The 19,475-nt window shown below is 44.4% G+C and overlaps 1 protein-coding gene across 1 annotated transcript in view; it reads left to right on the top strand.

Moving 5' to 3' along the window:
• Positions 1 to 19,475, top strand: part of Sfl (N-deacetylase and N-sulfotransferase sfl) — a 171,730-nt gene that overhangs the window by 50,284 nt on the left and 101,971 nt on the right. Inside the window, exon 2 of the mRNA XM_076425486.1 lies at positions 10,040 to 11,735. Within this exon, the coding sequence (XP_076281601.1) occupies positions 11,563 to 11,735 (173 nt within the window). The 5' untranslated portion in view covers positions 10,040 to 11,562. The remainder of the gene's footprint in view (positions 1 to 10,039; positions 11,736 to 19,475) is intronic.

The raw sequence follows: 19,475 nt of genomic DNA, 5'->3' as shown, positions 1-19,475 counted from the left end.
GACTGTTAGATATTGTACAGGGTGTTTCAAAATTATATGTCGTAACCCCACCATCCTGTGATAAGACCTTAACCCTTATATCTGTGGTTCCAAGGAAAAACGCCGCACGTCACAATTTATAAAAATTTGAATTTATGCATTCATTGAGAATGAATACCAGAAAAAACGTCATGAAAACAAATTCGACAGGCTCGAAAAAACAATGCTGTTTAAGCAACGTCCTATGTCAAAGCATTAGTGATCAAAACTTTAAACGGCTATATCTCGACAGTGAAAGTGCGTGGCATGCGACGTTCTTCCTGACAACCACAGATATAGCCAACCAAAATGTATAGATTATTAACAACCTTTCGTATTTACCATATTTGCACAAATTCTCATTTTAAGACTACAAATTAATATATTGGCGAGCAAAGAATGGACATTCATTCATTGTCGAAAGAAATCCAGCAAATTTTTTTTATTCCATCGTATGGTACCCATTGCGACGAACAAAAGTCTCGAAGGAGCCATGGGTCTCAAGTGAAGTGAGTCAAGAAGTGAACTCGCACACGAGTGAATTGTCTAAGTCTGTTTTCACTACCAACAAGAATCAGATGAACGCGAAAGAGATTTAAGTGAAATGAATATCGCAGTCCATTTTAAAGAAGAGAAAGCAAAACCAGAATTAGTAAAAGAAGAACGATGAACGCAATCGGTAGACTCGACAAAAATTCCGCAACTTTATGTAATACGACAGGCTGTCGTAAAATTCGCGGATAATCCGGCATTCCCATCGACGTTTTCCTCGAGTAAACTCAGCCATCCGTGCCTACACACATTCGTCACTCCCACAAATCCATTCTACCTCGAAGAAAATCCTGTTCCGCATCGGCCATTCGGTTTTCCAGGTAGGAACCGCCTCCGATTCTACACCGTACACCGGGTGCAATCAACCGACTCACTACCACCAGGAGCACACCGCGAAGTCAAATAAAAGTCTCTCCATTACAGTTCTGACCCAGAATTCAGACGGCGGCACAGGTGTTATTAAAAATACCACGACTGGTTAACGACAGCCGCATCAAGCGACCGGAAAAATCATCGTCGGATATTTTTTTCCCGTGTTCCCTTCTCTTGTGCCGTTTTTTTTTCAATATGGACCGGAAGCCGTGGGCGCAATGCTTTCATTATCCTCGTTTGTCCCGTCTGCGCCGATCCGCCACGGTTTACATCACAATTTCGGGGGTGTGCGCGTCTGTGGCCGCGCGGAATTTCACCGCCATATTTTTGCCAGCCGCAATCGGACCCTGATCTGTCAACGGAGTCGCTGTCATTTCGACACCGGTAGACGGACAACGTTTTATCGCCGAGACGACCACCGTGCCGCGGGTTTTACGAGCTTGATCCTCGCGAACGCGGTCATCTCGCGTCCTGCGATCGACTGTATGCGGAATTTATGCGTTTTGATATCTTTTACCCTATAACCCGACTGTCATCTGCAAGGGAACATCATAAATCCAACACCTCGGATATTTCTTTCCGGCAGGTCGGGAAAAAATTCATTTATCGCGCGCGCGGACTTAACTTTGAAGAATTTATTCAATTATTTTACCTCGCATAACTTTATGAATGAAATAGATTATGAACAGATGAATAGATTATGTATGTATTAATGAACAGATAAATTAACATTGATATTTCCGTTGATGAGCAGATAAATTTGCCAACAATTCTGTAACCTAATCTAGATCTCACGGTTTTTGTGCAGAATTAGAACGTCGGAATATCGAACGTTTGTTTCCCAAAGTTTTGCCTTTCGGTCACCGAGAGATAAGCTTCTATTTCACGAAACAAAACCGCCAGAATTTATCTGTCAGAGCCCGGAAAAAAAGCGTCGCTGATAAGAACTAATCACCAAACGTGCTGTTTACCTTCCACCCTTCAGGGAACACGTAACCGGTACGTACAAAAGCGATGATTTCAGTTTTGTTTCGTTCAAAAAATGCTCGACGAGCACGGAACGCAACGAATTCGACCGGTTCAACCGCATGCGGGTATCGCCGCGGCTCTCTTCTCTTCTACTCGCTGAAACGCAATATTTTTCAAATTTGCGCTGCAGTGCTGCAGAGTCTAGCGTTTCATTTCGCGATTAAACCGTGACGCGGGTAACGCGATACTAATTTTCTGCTGGCGTTCGTGTCGACTCCGGAAAAGAATATTCCTCGCAACGCTGATAATAATCGACCTCGGGGCAACACTTGTAAAATTTATGAAATCTGGAACTTTTTAATTCTGACGTTTGCGAGATTTTTAAAATTTTTTAGTGTTTAACACTGTTGGATTTAATCTGTTCAAAATGACTAAAAGGAGAAAGAATCTAGATTAGCATAATTGGAGGAAATTGGACCAGCTTGGATTTCATAAAAGTCCATAAAACAATCACAAATTGCGGCAATTTATTTAACTCTTTGTATTCGAAGCTATTTTAACTCCGGAAATCAGATATTTCACATGATCTAGAATATTTTCCTGTACATTATTCATTTTACCGACGACACTGGTTGGGTCTGTTTACCTAGTTTCTGGCAATTAATGAAATAAACTACTGTTACATTAGAAACAAATCTTTTCGACGTTGCTTGCAAAAAAGTGACACATTATACATGATCGATGAGACGGTGAAACAATTAACGCAAGCCAATTAAGTCAGAGTAAACAAGATTCGATCGATACAGACGCAACTCAACACAATCGAGACAAACTAACAGATTCAAACCAAGCCCAGACCCAATTAACGCAAACTGGTTAAGCCAGACCATATCTAAATTAATCAGCGCAAGCATAACTTGACGAAACGACTACAAACTAACTCAACGAGATGACGTAGTCTACCTAATGCCAACTAAGTGTCCCAGATCTAACTTCATTAAGGTACACCGAGAGACAACCTAACACAATCTCACCCAAATCAAGTGAACCAAGAAACTTACACGTTTACCATTTCCAATGATTCTCATACATCCCAATAATGATGCTAGCTAAATTTGTAGATTAACAGAGAGCGCATGTTTTTTAAAATCGATCTGACACTCTCCCGAAATAGTCGACGCATGAGCGGCCATCAACAAAGAACTGGTTTTTTTTTGTTCTGTCCAAAAACCGGGCTTTAGTGCGCTGGATACTCTCGCGCGACAAGAGAGAACGTAAGAGAGGGAGAGAGAGAGAGCAACAAAAACCGATAGTTAACCAGGGCAAAAAAAAATACTGCTCTGTTTCGTTGGGGCGCCGACTCGTCAGCCGGTTAATTGCTTTTTAAGTCGCGGTAATGCGCGGAAATCGCGGTTCATCCGTAGCTTTTAAACAACGAGTGGTTCTCGACACCTCTGCGAATTCGAGCAAACATCCGGCCGAATTTCGGCCCCGAAACGTTAACACGTCGTTCGCTCGTTCGCTCGCGTGACGCGTCTAAACATTTTTCATCGGCGTTTCGCGCGTCCCGTGACGTTCGATGAGCCGGATTTTTTATCGCTCTTTGCAAAATTAATTGCCGACTACGCTGCCGCTGTTCGTTATAAACCGGCTCGTGCTCTGATATCCGCGTGTCAGCTGCGTTATTAAAATTGGAAATAATTAACGTAAAAACAGAACGCGCCGAAACAATCCGCAATATCCATTCGCGGCACAAATATTTTAATTTCCTCGATTCTTCGGTTCCGTGGTCTGCGGAAATTGTTGTTGTATCAGATTACACATATTTACACGATCCTCGGGTTTCGAGATTTTAATCATTCTGATAATAAACCGAGACGTCCTAATTATGGCGACAACGAAAAGTCTAATAGAAAGAGCGGAGCTCTGTATCGTAGAAGATGGATCGCAGTTCGAACATCTGATGTTACTTGATTTATATTGTAAGAAATAATTTTTCATTAAAATTACGTTTGCACAAAATTTTCGAGTTTGAGGTTATTTCTCAAGGTCATAGTGTAATACACTATTAAATTCGTCTCGACGTCAGAAACAATCCCACGATGTCCAAAGCATGTGGTGCCATTTAATAAAGTCAAGGTGACCTTTACTTTTTTACGTAAAAAGCATTTTTTTAAATTTAAGAATATGCGAACATGTAGCTCATGAAGTACTAAGAAACTTTTGTCTAAAACATTTTTTAATTACACTACCGGAAATGCCTAAAAAATGGTGACATAACTTAACGGACACACCCTGTATACATATAGTATATTGCACTACTTGCAGTAATTATTGCGAAATTTTGAAGACTGTCCGAGTAATTTTAATGAAAATTCTAGTTTTGCATTAAATGACTGCCGTTTTGTAAAAATTCTGTTTTCTCCCAAGAAAACCGCGATAGTGACTTCAAGAAGAATCTTCTGGGAAAGGAATCGTTGCCCAGATATTTTAAAATATTTTCATCAGAGTAATTTATCCTAGAAAAAATAATCTTCGCTGATGCAACGCGAAATAGTCTTGGCAGCAAACGCTCGTTGTCGTCGAGGTCCGATCGTCCGCCATTAGCCGAACGTTTCTCTAATTCATGCGAGACGTGACGTTCATGAAATTCCCGGGCTCGAGCTCTTCTGCTCGCGCGGGTTATCCAATTTCAAATTAATTTTTTTTTTCGCTCGTTCGCCCGCTTGCTCGCGATCAACCGGCGCGGACCAATTACGCGGGCTTTTACTATGAAAATTTCCTTTGGCCGGTCGCGAGCACGGAACTGACAATTATCGCGACGGGCTTCCGGTTATCACTCCCTCTCTATCCCTCTTTTGCACGATTTCCATGCGATGGGGGCGAGGTTCGCTGAATTATTGAAACGATGGCCGATCGTCGGAGAACGCCCCGCCGTTATTATATTTATTGTCGCCGCTTGTCGAATCAAAATATTTTTCGGCCTGCTAGGTTTCGAACGCGATAAACCGATCCCGGGGATCTTTGTCTCGCGGCGAAACAACCGGAAAACCCCGATCACACGGTGAGAAATAGCGGTGACAGCGGGAAATCGTTCGGAAATACTCTTTCCACGGGACCCCCCAGTATCTTTGGGATCGGATGGGAAAAAGTTGTCACGGGCTTCGGCCGAAACAAAGATTTATCGCGGCCGTTGAAAATGTTCCCCCGGCACGGCTCCGAGCCCCGTCAATCGATAAAAAATACTCCGGCTGACTATTACAAAGGGAAAAAACCCTGTTGATTTTATTGTCTACTGATCGGGGATGGAAATTCTGCCGTTCGTGCCGGGGAGTTCTACAACGGGGTTGTGAATAATGAATACGGAACGCAACTTTATGCGTTCGTGCTCGTTCTGCGCTTGTAAAATATTAGGAAATATTTTCTCGCTATTCTTTGATAAATGTTTCGAAAGTTATATCAGTCGAACAGGATCGTTGGCTGCTGTATCACAAACAATAATTGCAGTAGTGATTCAATAAAGCGCAACAATAATTCGCAGCATCCCCTAATTTCGCTAAAACCCAGCCGATAATAATCGTTAGGCGAGCTGAAAAAGATCGAATAAGACGGGGATGCCTTCGGCGGGCAGAAATGAGCAGCCTCCATTTCCCCTAAAATCTTTTCAAGCTTAAAAAAATTCACGGCTGGCGCTGGCGTTTTATCCGCGGGATCTCTCCGAAAAAAAATCGCACATTCTCCGGGGGGCGTACGATGGATCAGCCCCCGGCGGGAAAAGGTTTCGCATTCGCGGGCGAAAGGGCAAGCGCGAAACGCATTTGCCAGATTAAAACGCCATTCGAGTGCATCGAGCTGCCTGTAAATATGGTCGTGGAAGGACCGGGTAGCTGGTGGTATATACAGTCTACACACCAGAGGAGGATGGGGTGATGGGTGGGGATGGACGGCTGCAGAAATCCCTCGGATGAAATTGGATCCGTGCGATTCCTATGGTGGCCAGACACAAAACGCTTTTCCTCCCCCAAGATTCCGCGGTCAACGAAGAAGACAGATGGTTCCATTCGCAGGAATAATCAGGAATAATCAGCTCGAAATGTCTTCCCGCTCCCTTGGTTAAGACGATTTCAGACTAACCAGCCAGAGTACACCGCAAACCACCATTCAAACTCGTACGTGACCAATCATGACAAAACAGAACCAGAACCGACAGAACAAAGCAAAGCACGGTCGAACATTGTAAAATTGTTTAGTCTGAAATGTATACAGTATGTCCCATTGAATTAGCCCCTAAAAAATACATGATTCCATTCGGAAAAATTTAGTTGACCTCCGTATGTTCTCTACGGCTCCATCTACGAGAAAATAATTTCAGGGTGGCTCTTGTAATGATTTCGCGACGATCCAGTGGAGAACCTCGGCGAGACTATACTACTCTAACCGGGTTCGTTGGAAAGCGGGTTCGTGGCTCACCTACGCCGCCGGCTCCGCCCTTTAAATCCGCGCACGTGATGCGTCCGACTAACGACCCACTCGGGGAGCCAAAACGTGTCTCTTGAATTAAGCACCCGCCTCGCCCCGTACATTTCGAGGGATCCGGAATTGCCCCCGACGCGATGAATTATTCAGAGAACGAAATATATTTGTCCGAGGAATTTTTGCCGACGGATCGCGAGCTTCGATTCCTCGCTGTACCGCGCGCCGCCGCGCCATTTCCGATCAGACCTTGACTCGAGAGGGAGAGTCGCTGGAAATTTTTCCAGATACAAACCACCACTTTCTAATTATACCCACACATTTACAGTCCTTCATATATTCAAAGTACTCACCCTTTGCACTCGGAACTATTTTAACTCGGAAACCAAACATTTCTTCCGACAGAATGTTTCCATTCTGTATGGCAGTACTGCAAGAACTAGTCATTTATTAAATATAGAGAAATTTAGCAATGTATAAAGTAATTTGAATAAATTTCTAGTTTAGCCTCAGAGTCGCCACTCGAGTGGGTTAAATTAAAGTCATCTCGAAGATGTTTCTATAGAAGCAGTAAGTACTGCGTTGAGTTTGGCGACAAGCACCGACTCTATGAACTCGTACGTGTTTTTCAGAAGATCCATCGAACACAAGCGAGCATTATCCTACTCGTTACACCAACATTCTAAGTTTGTTGCGCAACTGCAGCACTACAACGCGACGTTGTGGTGCGTTCTCTCGCATAATACCCCGTTTCAGTCGGTTGATTATGCACCACAGAAGTCCGCATTGGTGTCTCTATCTGCTCAGAATTCAAGTGTCATCGTTATCTACCCCGATCTCGCATGATCAATCATCGGGGACGAGTGCGCAATTATATCGTAGAATTCAGTCCAAATGCGAGCTTTTCTATTTACAGTATCTGTAAATGTGCAATCAGATTACTGTAAACCCATGAAAAATCTCGTTAATTAATTTATATACATAGTGTCCCAATACTTGTGCCACAATCATATAAATAAAGTGATTGAACAAATCCAGCAGAAAGCGTTTCGAGAACCATTTGACATCTCCACAATTCTATAATAAAATAAATATTAAAAATTCTGTAATGTTTGAACGTGAGACGCGAGTATGGTGGTAAAAGTCGTGACTTGAAAGCCGCAATTATTTTCGCCAAGTCCCGATATAAAAAAAAAAGACAGAGTCCCGAACAGAACCTTTTCTCCGTTCCATTTGCCTGATTGAGACTACCGTGTCAGTTTCTCAGCGAATAGGGTGCTGGGAGCAGATTGAAACAGATTTGTCGGCGCGATCGCGGGCGAACGGGCGTGGTATCAGCGAGGTTCATCGACAGGCTCCTCCCCCGCCGTCGATGTAATTAAATTCCTTGATCCCGAGTCGCGAACGACTCTTTCCCAGCGATCGTTCATTCCGTTTCCCGGGTTCGCGAAAAGGTATCGCTATCAGCTCACGGAGAAGCGTTGGGTCAGCTCCCGGGTGACGAGTATAATCGAATGGGGCTTGATATTCTTCTCCGAGAAGAACCTTACCGTAGATTTTCCCTATCTGCCACCTCTGTGCTCTCCGAATAATTTTCAATATTCACGGGACACACATCCAAAAAGAATTGAAACTGATAAACTATCCGTCACGTTATAGTCTCTCAAAATTTAGAAATTCCAGAAATCCACGTCACAGTCGACGCCGTTCTACAACGGTAGGGTTGCGAACACTGTGTAAAAAAAATGGTTGATGCTTAACGAAAATGAAATTTGGTTCTTCTATGAACTGGATCGGAATTTACTTTGCGGATATGCTTCACAAGGACTCGTTGGCAGCGTGCAATGATTGGTATCGTGGTGGGGGTGGTTGATTAATGAACTTCTTGCTGGGAGCGTTGTATAACGTTGCGTACAAAAAGGGGAGAAAGAAAAATTAAAGGGAGCGGGACCGGTGGAATTGCAACGCTCTCTCGCGATCGATTAATTGGAATTGTCGAGCCTGGTGATTAGCCGGTTGTCGTAGCCGTTGTTTAATCGTTTTTTGATGACAGCGCCGCGATACTTTGCTCTGGCCGCGGATCGATTCGTCAATTATGTCGAATCGCTGCTGGATTTGAGCGTCCCCCACTCCTACCCGCTGGTTTATTAGACTTTATCGAGACGATTTGGCAGCGGGATATTGACGCAAACAGGTAGCTGTTTCAACGTCGAGAATATTTTTGCCGTGGTTATTTTTATGCGGCGTTCTTCGGATTTTATTTCTGGCGCTACTCGGATTTATATTCTCGATTCTCTTCTCCTCCCTTCATCGAATCTCGACTCTCCATTCAGCGCGTTTCCTTCTTGATTTCCAACTTGACATTCGCGAGAAACCCATTACGATGGAACACATCTACTTACTCGGTTCTGATTTCTCGCTTTGCTCCTTAACGGGTAACGCTCCCCGGAGGTTTCAAGGATGAGCGACGCTTCGAGCTCTCTGTATTCTTCCTCGGAAAATCAAACATCCAGCCAGAGAATCGCTGATGGTGTAAACTGATCGGATAATTGTAAACGAATGGAGTATCCAGTTCGATGTTTAGGCGCCGAACCTAACAATCTGATTCCACTGTGTTTACCTGGACGTGGACCCCTGGGGTCGTTCCAAGAACATGTTAGGTCAATCCCCTAATGGGAAATGGAATAATTACAGTATGAGTTGATCATTAATTTGACCTGGAAATATTTCATTTTGAGGACCTTGCAAATACCGTTTAAATTAACGTCAATACGTGAGTCGATGTATTAAATTTAAATTCGATCATTATTGCTGGAGGGACGGAGGCCCAAAAATTGCAATTATGTTGGGATTACACAAGACATTCTTTATTTGATTGTCGAGAAATATCGTGCAATATTTGTGTCGTAATTATTCTAGTACAATATTGTACTGCATTAATTTACGGTGGGCAAATCATGTGCAATTAATTTTATACTAATCATAATTTAACTGAAAATCAGATCCAGTCAGGTGAATTTCACTCAATTTATTTACCGAATCAACTAAAGCCGCTATTTGCAGCATTGCTGAAACAAATAAGACTGGAGAGCGCAGAGCGAAATATTTGTTAAATTATTTTCATCACTCCGTAAACAAGACCGGAGAATGCAAACCAAAATTACATACCAACCTTTGAAACAAATCCAGATTTATTGCTATTTTGTGCAATTTAAAACAGTAGAAACGTGACAATATTTAAGGACGTTAATACACCCCAGTTTAGTGTTAAAATTGCAGATTCAGTATTCAAACACTTCGTAGGGCCGCCATTATCGAACACGTTCCGTGGCATTTTTTCCGATTCGACGCCGGCCGGCCGGGAAAAATGGAAGCGAATAGCACGCGAGGTCCGTGACAAACGACCGTGGAGGGGCCATTAAACCAAATATTGTGCCAGGAGCTTAGTCCTTAAGAGGCCCGAGACACACGACACAACAGTGAGGGATGGTGTTCAGAGTGTGTGTGGGGGGTGGGGGTGGTGGTACACAGAAGGGGGCGCGTTTAATTCGGTCGAGGAGCCCAATCGATCACAGCAATCTCCACCCACAAACGACGATTGTCGCATTCGCCTCGCACCCTTCGCTCAATTCGCATTCCCCGTTGACTGTTGCAGGCCCGTGAACCAACCAGCCATCGGCGCGAAGCGGGGACATCCAGAGAGATCGATACAGCCGATACGGGGATAACCGTTCGAAAATCGTCCTGGAAGACGGGAACCATCGTAGCTTTACATCCTACCCTAATTGACAGGTGGAGTGAGGGGGCGGGGTTGGGACCGTGTGTCACGAACGAGGATCGACAGGTGCGAAGAAGACGGAAAATCGTGTAAGAAGCATGTACAACGGAGAAGGAAGAAAGCGAACTCGGTAATCCTGAAGAGAAAGAGGAAAATTCAAGACACACAGATAGAGGAAGAGGAAGAGAGAGAGAGAGAGAGAGATAGAAGCAAGGTATACGGCTCTAAATTTACGAGTGAGCAGGTTTGCTTGCTCGTCTAGGAGCCGAGCTTCTGGGGCCAGTCTAGCACCATAACAAATGGTCCAACCGTAAAGCCAGCTTACCGTAGAACGACACCGGAAGTAGACGCCGGATTTCCAGGTGGCGCAACCTCCGCAGACGTTTCAGCCGAACGGAAGATTCAGGTACACCGACGTTTCTCTGGAAGAGGATCAGATCCTTCGTAGATAGGCGACCTCTCTCATTCTCGATCCAGGATATCCCCCTCGCGGGATCGCGAAATGATCTCGGGCAAGCAGCGCCTATCGACGGCCTTGCTGTGAGACTCGTATCCGAGGATGCCGATGATAACAGCGAGCAGTCATTGAGAGACCAACACGCTGGGACCCTACGATCACAAGTCGCCCAAATGGGTTAAAGACGATCGCGATGGACGGCGCGACCCCGTGCTGCTCGCGAAATGGTGATCGTGCTGCCATCCTGGAAACGCAACAAGTGGCGAACTTATTACTGAGACATCGATGTTAGCGGAGAGACAGGACAGAGGATTCGATCCTGGGCCCCCCGTCATCCTCGATCCGAGGATCTTGTAATCATTCTTGGCCGGTGGAAGCTCGTCGACCTGGTTCTGAGAAGAAGATAGTTTGTACATATTAACCCTGAACGTGGGAGAACTGGCCAATCATTTTTCGAGATTGCATGGTTCCCTTTAGGAATAGACGGATGGTACAGCGTCGATTTTACATTGACGGTGAAGAGAATTTAGAGAATTTGAAGAGTATCACGAGAACTGAGAATTGTGAAGTGAGTCGGGAGAACTGAGAATTGTGAACCGAAGCAACAATTGAGAATCGTGAAAGGATCGAGAGAACTTGGAATTGTGCTGATAATTGTGAAGAGTATCAAAAGAACTTGGAATTGTGAAGAGAATTGATCTCGATCATTTTGGAGATTGCTTGGTCCCCAGGGTGAAGGATGGTGCACTGTTGATTCCAGATAGAGGACAGATCTTTCGTGAATCCTTTTTTGGGTATCGGTTGTCGAGGATGGGCAATGCCCGCGGAGTTGCCTCCAGGTGTCAAGGAGGGTTCCCGGCGCAGCTGCGATCCGATTCGCCGCGCGGCTGAGAGAAAGATCGAAGGCTAATCTGAGAGGCATCGGTCGCCATCGGATGAGACGATGGTGATGAAGATTTCCGCGGTCGAGGCTGGCGTTCCCTTGTTAAGCGCCGTCGGTCCCCGCTGCGTCGTTAAGCAGGCCACGGTCAAGCGATGCGTCGCGGCGCTGCTTCTCGTCTCCGTCGCCAGTATATTCTACTACACGCACTACATCATCAGCAGTCCATTGGCCAGGTGAGTCTTGCTATTATCTATCACCTTGATTCTTTTAACAACAATAAATGATCACGCATTTCAAAGCAAGATCAATCTCAACGAACTCATTAGTCTATCAAATCCGATAAATCACAACAATTGCCGTATAATTGCACCGTTTCCCCAATTACAGCGTAAACGTTATGTTCGCATAAACATCCTCAGGCCAATTACGATTACGCTTGACGGACTTTTAATAACTCTGTATTAATATATCCAGTAATTAAGTCACACATTAAATCGATGTGATTTATGCGAATCGCGATATCCCGTTTGAATTCCATTAATACGAGCAGTTTCACGGAGGTGTATTTTCTTATCGCTAGCCTGGGCCCCGAGATGTTCGATCGCGTATCACGCTAATAAATTCTACCTCCCTCCACCCCCCGGCGCAATTAACAAAAGTCTTTGTTCCGTACGTGTACCCCATCGATTACGCGTAACAGACCGTTCCGTGCGTGGCAGAGGTAATTTTATTACCGACGGGCATGGAATTCCGCGGTCAGATTAACGAGCCCCGATATCCGTGACATTTTTTACCTGAAACTGCTCCATTGGCCGTCCCACCCCGCATATTTTATCTCCATCGCTCTCGAATACTGAAAAATTCGATGACAAAGACCGCGCCGCGCGCCGAAGCCGTCTCGATTCTCGATTTTCATCGATACACCAATCCTCTGTGCATTCTTCCCACGAAACGGAAAATTATTCAATCAACTCAGTCGAACCCATAGAATTTTTTGTTCAATATTATATTTACCTGATTTCTCAGCCTCACGGCTAAGAAATTCTTCCATTCGCTCACTCATCATTCTTCTTCCCATTAGTTTGTTTCCTCTTCCTACTATCTAAGTGTAATAAGTAGGATCTACGTAATTACTTATTGCAGCCTCCTTATTCTAATTCAATGTCTGTAAATTTTATGCATCTATCGCTTTGGAGTCCCCTCTTTCTTCTCCCCGCGAAACTTTCTTTGATATAATTTCCCAGCGCGAGGTTCGACGTCCCGGTTCCCACGGACAAATTGTGGAGCATTGTTAATTCTAAAGCGGGAGCAAGGGTAATTCGAGGAATTTTTCATCGGAATCATCGAGCCGCGAATCGCTCCCAATTGATTCCTCCTGCTTGCTTTGAAAGGACAAGCGTGCACGGGCCCGGCGAAATCACGCATCGGATCTGCAAACAGGCAATCAGCTCGCAAATAAGTGAAAGCCCGTGGTTCCCCCGCGTTTATAGATTCGGCCGTTTGACCTCGCGCCGCGATCGCTCGCAAATGATTCCAGCGAAATGCCTGTAATTAAATTGCTCTCCAGCTGTAACCCCGCTCTCGCTCGAAATTCCCAGCCCTTTTGATCCCCCTCCGCCCTATGATCTCTCCCCGATTCATCGTGCACCGGGAAATAGGTAATTTTGTTGCAACTTTTATCGATTTTATTCAACCCCGCCGCCTTTTACATCGGTGCAATGTTGCAAGCGGTAATCGAGATAGATCGCGAGCTGATAAACGCGAATATGTTAGGTGTGTGCGGAAGCTTCTGTCCCTTTGCCGATTCTATTTATAATAAACAATTGTTTATTCAGTCGGGGTAAAATAAAAACTGTACGAGCTCTGAATCAATTCAATGTTGACATTATTACAAGGCAATACACATAATTTGTACTCGATATTGGACGTTTCTGGTGTTAAGCGAAGGAGGTAGGTTGTAATCGTGAAAGCTTCAGTCTCTCTCTCTCAATTTTATTTATAATAAATAATTGCTTATTCAATCATGTTAAAATTACATGTTAAATGTTGACATTATCGTAAGGCAATACACATAAACTGTACCAGATGTTGGACGTTCCTGGCGTCAAGTGAAGGGGGTTGGCAGTAACCGTAGTTTTGTAATAAACTTCAGGCACGGATTTCATTGGCGAAACCGTGGACCGGAAACGAAGGTTTAATTTCACACGACGTGGCCGCAACAGCCGTGCTCGGGTTCGCGTGTCGCTTTATATCGCGAATACGTGTGTGCGAATACACACGGTGGAGGGCGTTCGCGCGTCGCGTCGCATCGCGCTTCGGTCGGCACGGCGCGTGAAACTTCGAAAAGTTGAAAATTTTCGGATGGCTCAGTCCTCTCCGCAGACATTTATGCCCCAAGTTTACACAACTCGATATTACCTAGACAAGACGGATGTTCGGAATAATCAAACTTCTGCCGGCGAACAAGCACGATGAATAATGTATCGCGCGACGGTGCACGCGGCCGCGCGATATTTCTAATACGTCTTCGATATTGTCCCGGGCAAACAGTAGGGATATTTATATACCGGTTACTACCGACAGGATTAATTTCCAGGTCGAGCCGGATTCGGCAAACAACTCGGCCACGTTGCTAATGCCGCAATTACACAGACTGCGAACTTTCAAACAAAAATTCCCTAATTGCAACAGCGGATGAATAAAAAGGAAAATTAAAAACCGACTTCGAAAAAACGCACTAAAAAGTATGAAATAATTTCCATTTAATTTATGTGAATGCACACGAACTTAAATGCAGTACAATCTTTTCGGAGGCGGCGGATAATTGAAAATTTTCGATATTGGAAATTACGAAAATCCTTAAATTCTTTGACATGCTCTCACATATTAATGTATCTTCTTTTCTCACCTACTGATTTCCAAGTCCATCATATTCCAATTAAATCATAATCAGCAACATCTGTCATTTGTAAAATTTTCAATTTTGCGCCGTCTCCGGAAAGATTGTATTGTACTTAAGTTCGTGTGTATTCACATAAATTCAATGGAAATTATTTCATACTTTTTAGTGCGTTTTTTCGAAGTCGGTTTAATTTTTTTTATAAAATCTTTTTATTCCACACTTTTTAGTGGAACGAGCAGAATTTGTAGAACATCGTAAGATGGTTTTTGAGTCTTATTGATTATTTGCAATAAAAACCGCAAAGAATGAAAAAATGCAAAATTTGTTTTCAAGGGACCAATCGGGAGACATACCCTACAAAATGCAGAAGGTTTTATGGGACTTTTACAATTTGTTAGTACCAGCCGAATTGCTTAAGTTTTTCCGGCAGTAATACCACGGGTTTCTAAGAATTTTGTGTTTGTTAGAAGCGGAGACGGGCGCAGACAACGGTTGAAAGGCGAGTTAAGTACATTCGATAGTCGAAATCGAGATATCCGAGCGCTTAAGTGGCATCGTCTCGCAGGAAATTAGCGATCCTACAAAATATCAGCTCCAATAATTTCGTTAACTCGAACGATATTCGACTTCGCCTCGGAAAGTTCACCGCATTAGCTTCCACCGTTCGAACACGGACTTTCGAGAACTGAACTTTCCGCGCCTGTCCGGGAACTATTTGCAATACCGAATCTCGTTCAACTTCGTGCCCAAGCGAAATACAGGGGGTTTCATAAAATGCAGAAATGGTATTGCTGGTAAGTTCGTTACATTTTTCTACGCTGCAGGAAAACTCGAACGTGGATACTCGAACGAACTTTTATACTGCCGGCAACTTTTTCTAATCATTTCTTCTCGAAAAATTGATAGCGCGGATCATTATAAGTTCTTGCCGCTGTCGCGTGGCTCGGGAACGTCTCAAGATATTTTTCTTCATATATGGAAAATCCTGTTTAATTTTATAAAAGGTTATTTTTAGAAAATGTATACAGGGGGTATTTCACCTAACTTGACCACCTTGAATATCTTTGTTGTTTGTAAAGATACGTCAAATGTCTGAAGGACAAAGTTGAATGATAAAATGGGGCTCAGACGATACCAAAAAAATTTAAATAACTCTAAAACACCATTACTGTCGTACTAACTAAGACGTTACACAAGTAAGTAAACGCTAACGTCTTAGTACGACAGTAATGTTGTTTTAGAGTTATTTAAATTGAAATATCTCCTGAACTACTAACTTTTCGGCATACATAGGTTAGTACTTTTTATAACGAATGTCCAGCTGCATCATTCCATTTAAAAAAATGAAGGTGACCTTCATATCTCTAAAAGAAATTACGTAAAACCAAAAATTTGTTTGGTATCGTATGAGGCCCATTTTACCATTCAACTTTGTCCTTCAGACATTTGACGTATCTTTAAAAACAACAAAGATATTCAACGTGGTCAAGTTAGGTGAAATACTCTGTATACTGTGCGGATATGTGTGGTGGAATGAGAAAGAGATAAGTGTGCATATGAGGGAGCGTTTTGTTTGGACAAGTGTTCATCAGTTGTTGATTGAACATCGTTTGTGTTACACGTAGTATGTTTTGTAAATACATGGTTCGTTTATAAACATTTGTAATTCCATTCGCTGCTTGAACATACGCGAGCAAAACGAACTGAAAAAATTCATACAGCTTAACAAAACCACGATAAAATCCATCATTCTAAATCAGCCCTCACGATCATCATTGTTTGCCAAGAGAAAAAGAAATTCTCTCTTCGGCGTCGCTGCGAATGTCAAGATCGCGAGTCGCACGCAAGACATAGTTCTAGTGGTGCCGATTTATGATTGGCCGATAATAAAGGGACACGGTGTTCGTGACCGGAGTCGAATACATTCAGCCAATTACAGTCCGAGGCGTGTCCGCGTCGGAATGCAAACATCTGGGCGTCACTGGTGTGGGTGTAAGGACCCCGTACAGGTCTGTGCTTAGGGTAGCAAAGATCTGAATGGTCTTAGAGGTCTCCTGTCGCGGGCACGGTGTCCGCGGCGTGAACATGTGCCTCCCGTTGTCGAGAGAGAAGCTTATTCTCGATCGTGGGACGCGAAATGCGGCCGGATGTTAGTCGTATACCCAATCAGCGCCAATTCACAAGCTTCTCGTTCGTCCCGCCGCGCGAAGAAAACCGAGAGGAACCCTGTGTGTGCCACCGACTTTCTCACCTTCTCTACTTTGATTGTCTCTCTTCCTTCTCGGTCGAATCGGCGAACAGTTTCAGACAGATGTGTGTGTATGTGTAAGGGAGAGAGAGAGAGATAGAGAGAGGGAGAGAGCTGAAATCCACTTTCGCGACGCTGACACCTTCCCGCCCAGGCAAAGAACCCAGATCGTGACACCGTGGACGGAGCATGTGCCGGCTAACGAGTTAGAGATTATCCTTCTTGTCAGATTATCCCCTTTCTTGGCCAAACGCGTGTCAAGTTAGGCGATTAACTGCGATGAAAACACAATCCCCTCGGATTAGCGACTCTTGCTAGCCGCCGGATACCTTATATCCTAGTTTTTATTTTTATTTTTTAAAAAGACCACCTGGTGAATTACTGCGGGACGGCGTCGCTACTCTTCAGTTCAAGATGAGCTTTATGGTGTAGTCTTTTCAGAATTATTATTTTATGCGAGATTTTACGATCCTCTTCGTGGTCTCTTTAACACTGTTCTCTACCACCGTTTGATTCGCTGCCTGGCTTCGTCGGTAAAATGTTTCACCGACGCGTTGACTGCCGCGTGAATTTCGAGTGTTTGGCACTAGTCTTATTTGAAGTTATTAATAATTGTTATTAATTACTTGATAATGAAGTTCGCGCCTGGCACTACACAGGGCGAGGCACTTAAAACCGCCTGAATAACTCGATTGCTATTGGTGATAGACATAAATGTGTTGGATAAGACTTGCTTGGTTTCGAGGGTGGCCTAATCTCATGTTAACAGTTTCTCCGTAGAGGACATGTGAAGGCCAACTCCGTATTTTTCTACGTACTATCTAATAGGGCATTTTAAGGGTGGATTTATAGCGGAGCTGCGAGCATCGATGATAGCGGCGCGGTGAAAAGAAACCAACATTCGTGACAACATTTCGACACATACTAATGAAAAAGTACATATGCATTTTCTTCGTTTATCTATAATCAATAATATTAATATTAATTTTAAGATACACGCATTTTAAGATACACGCAGTGGAAGGTCAACTACGATGGAAAACATGTTACTTCGAGTCGACCTTCATACGTCCTCTACGCAGTAACACCCAGAAAAAGTACCGGTGAGGACGTGGAAGGTGCTCGTTACGCGATAAAGAGCCATAAATTATCGCAGCCGGAGGTAGGTCGTAACTCGGTCCGGGGCAATCAGTATCTGTTATCGATCCCGGCTAATAAATACGACGTGGCATCGTGCGAGACAATTAAGAAGGCCTGAGTCACCGGAGTCTAGATGGCCGGCTCCATTTCGTAGGTGACACACGGCGTGTGATTCAGAGTATCGGTGTGGCCACGGGGCTCACTGGCGAGCCTCGAAGGCAATAGAGGGTACCCATAGCAGGACCGGTGGCCACGTCGATGTGAAATTACATGTCAATGTCCGCGCGAGAGTATTAGGTTTCGTGATTGACGACGGTTTACTCCGAGCCTACAATTGCTCGCAGAACGGTCATAGGTTATCTGTTAAGATTGATCCATGTCGGGACGAAGCGCTCTATCAATTAACAGAAAGGTGGCCGTGCACCTACCGTTCCCGATCAGCTGGCCGAGGTGATCGATTACGGCCCTCGAAAATATACTTCCGGTAGACGAACGGTTTCGAGAGGAAACCGGGATGTGGAAGACTAAGCATTCATAATGATTTAGAACTTTCGATTTTGTACTCCTAAACCATGCACTTCGAAGTATGTACCTCGGTGAATTTTCATGGAACTTTTCGGTGGAGTCTAGCGTAACAGCGCACAGTCTCAAGGAACGGTATGCCATTTGCGGATTTTCAATTTCGAGGAAATTAGATTGGTGTTCAAAGTCGACTTCGATTTTGAAGAAGTTAGATCAGGATTCAATTGTAGATGAAATATGCCGGACATCAGACAATTTGATTACAAGAAAGAACATCGTCGAGACACGGCAGACTCTTAATTGCGTTACTTTGCTGGATGTTCGTAGAAACTGAATTAGAGGTCTAAGTAAAGACGGTATGTCTTGCTTTGCTGATCTTTGGCTGGTAGAACCATTTCAGTTTTTCGGTTTTAATCCTTCGGACATTGCCTTTGCAACATGTTCCCGCTTATACATATAAAAGTATTCAGCAGCGTAATACAATGAACACATTGCCTATCAAATCGAAAGCATTGATCATCAGAAGGGCTAACGAACGCGCTCATCAAGATCACCGAGCATCGAATCAGAATTCCGTGTGTTCACGATGCTCGTCGCACGCGCACAGAGATACCCAGGTTTCGCAAGTTTCACGGAGCGTTGTCCAGGGAATTCGTGGCACGTCATTACGAAGGAAGAGTCCTCGATTGCTGACGGCGGGTAAGGGCCGCGCGTGTCACGATCATTAGCAAACACGTCCAGCCGCGTAATTAACTTCAAATCGTGGCGAGTACGAGCAGCTCCGGGGCGTCCGTGCACGCCGCTCTCGCTATATTATCGCGCAATTAAGATATAGGTCCCCGAGGAAACCGCGCAGTCAAACAACTGCCAGCAACAATTTGGCGCAATGTAATTACTCCGGCCACGAAATAACGCCGGATTTCCAGCCGGCTGTGCAGACTCGCACACACATTTTCCTTCGCTCTCTCGTCTCTCTCTCTCTCTCACACACACAAATACATACACTCTCCCTTCCTGATGTTTCTCGAGTTTCCGAGCGTTCGGAATCGGCGACGAGGGTGGAAACCATGGAGTTCGCCAGCTCCTCTGGTTATCCGTGCCGAGAGCGAGATTGGGTCCATATCGAGCCGAAACGAACGCCTCCGTTCGGCCCGTGGGGTT

Source organism: Lasioglossum baleicum, chromosome 6 (genome assembly GCF_051020765.1).
Source record: "Lasioglossum baleicum chromosome 6, iyLasBale1, whole genome shotgun sequence".
Taxonomy (NCBI): domain Eukaryota; kingdom Metazoa; phylum Arthropoda; class Insecta; order Hymenoptera; family Halictidae; genus Lasioglossum; species Lasioglossum baleicum.
This window is presented reverse-complemented; position numbering and strand designations above follow the sequence as displayed.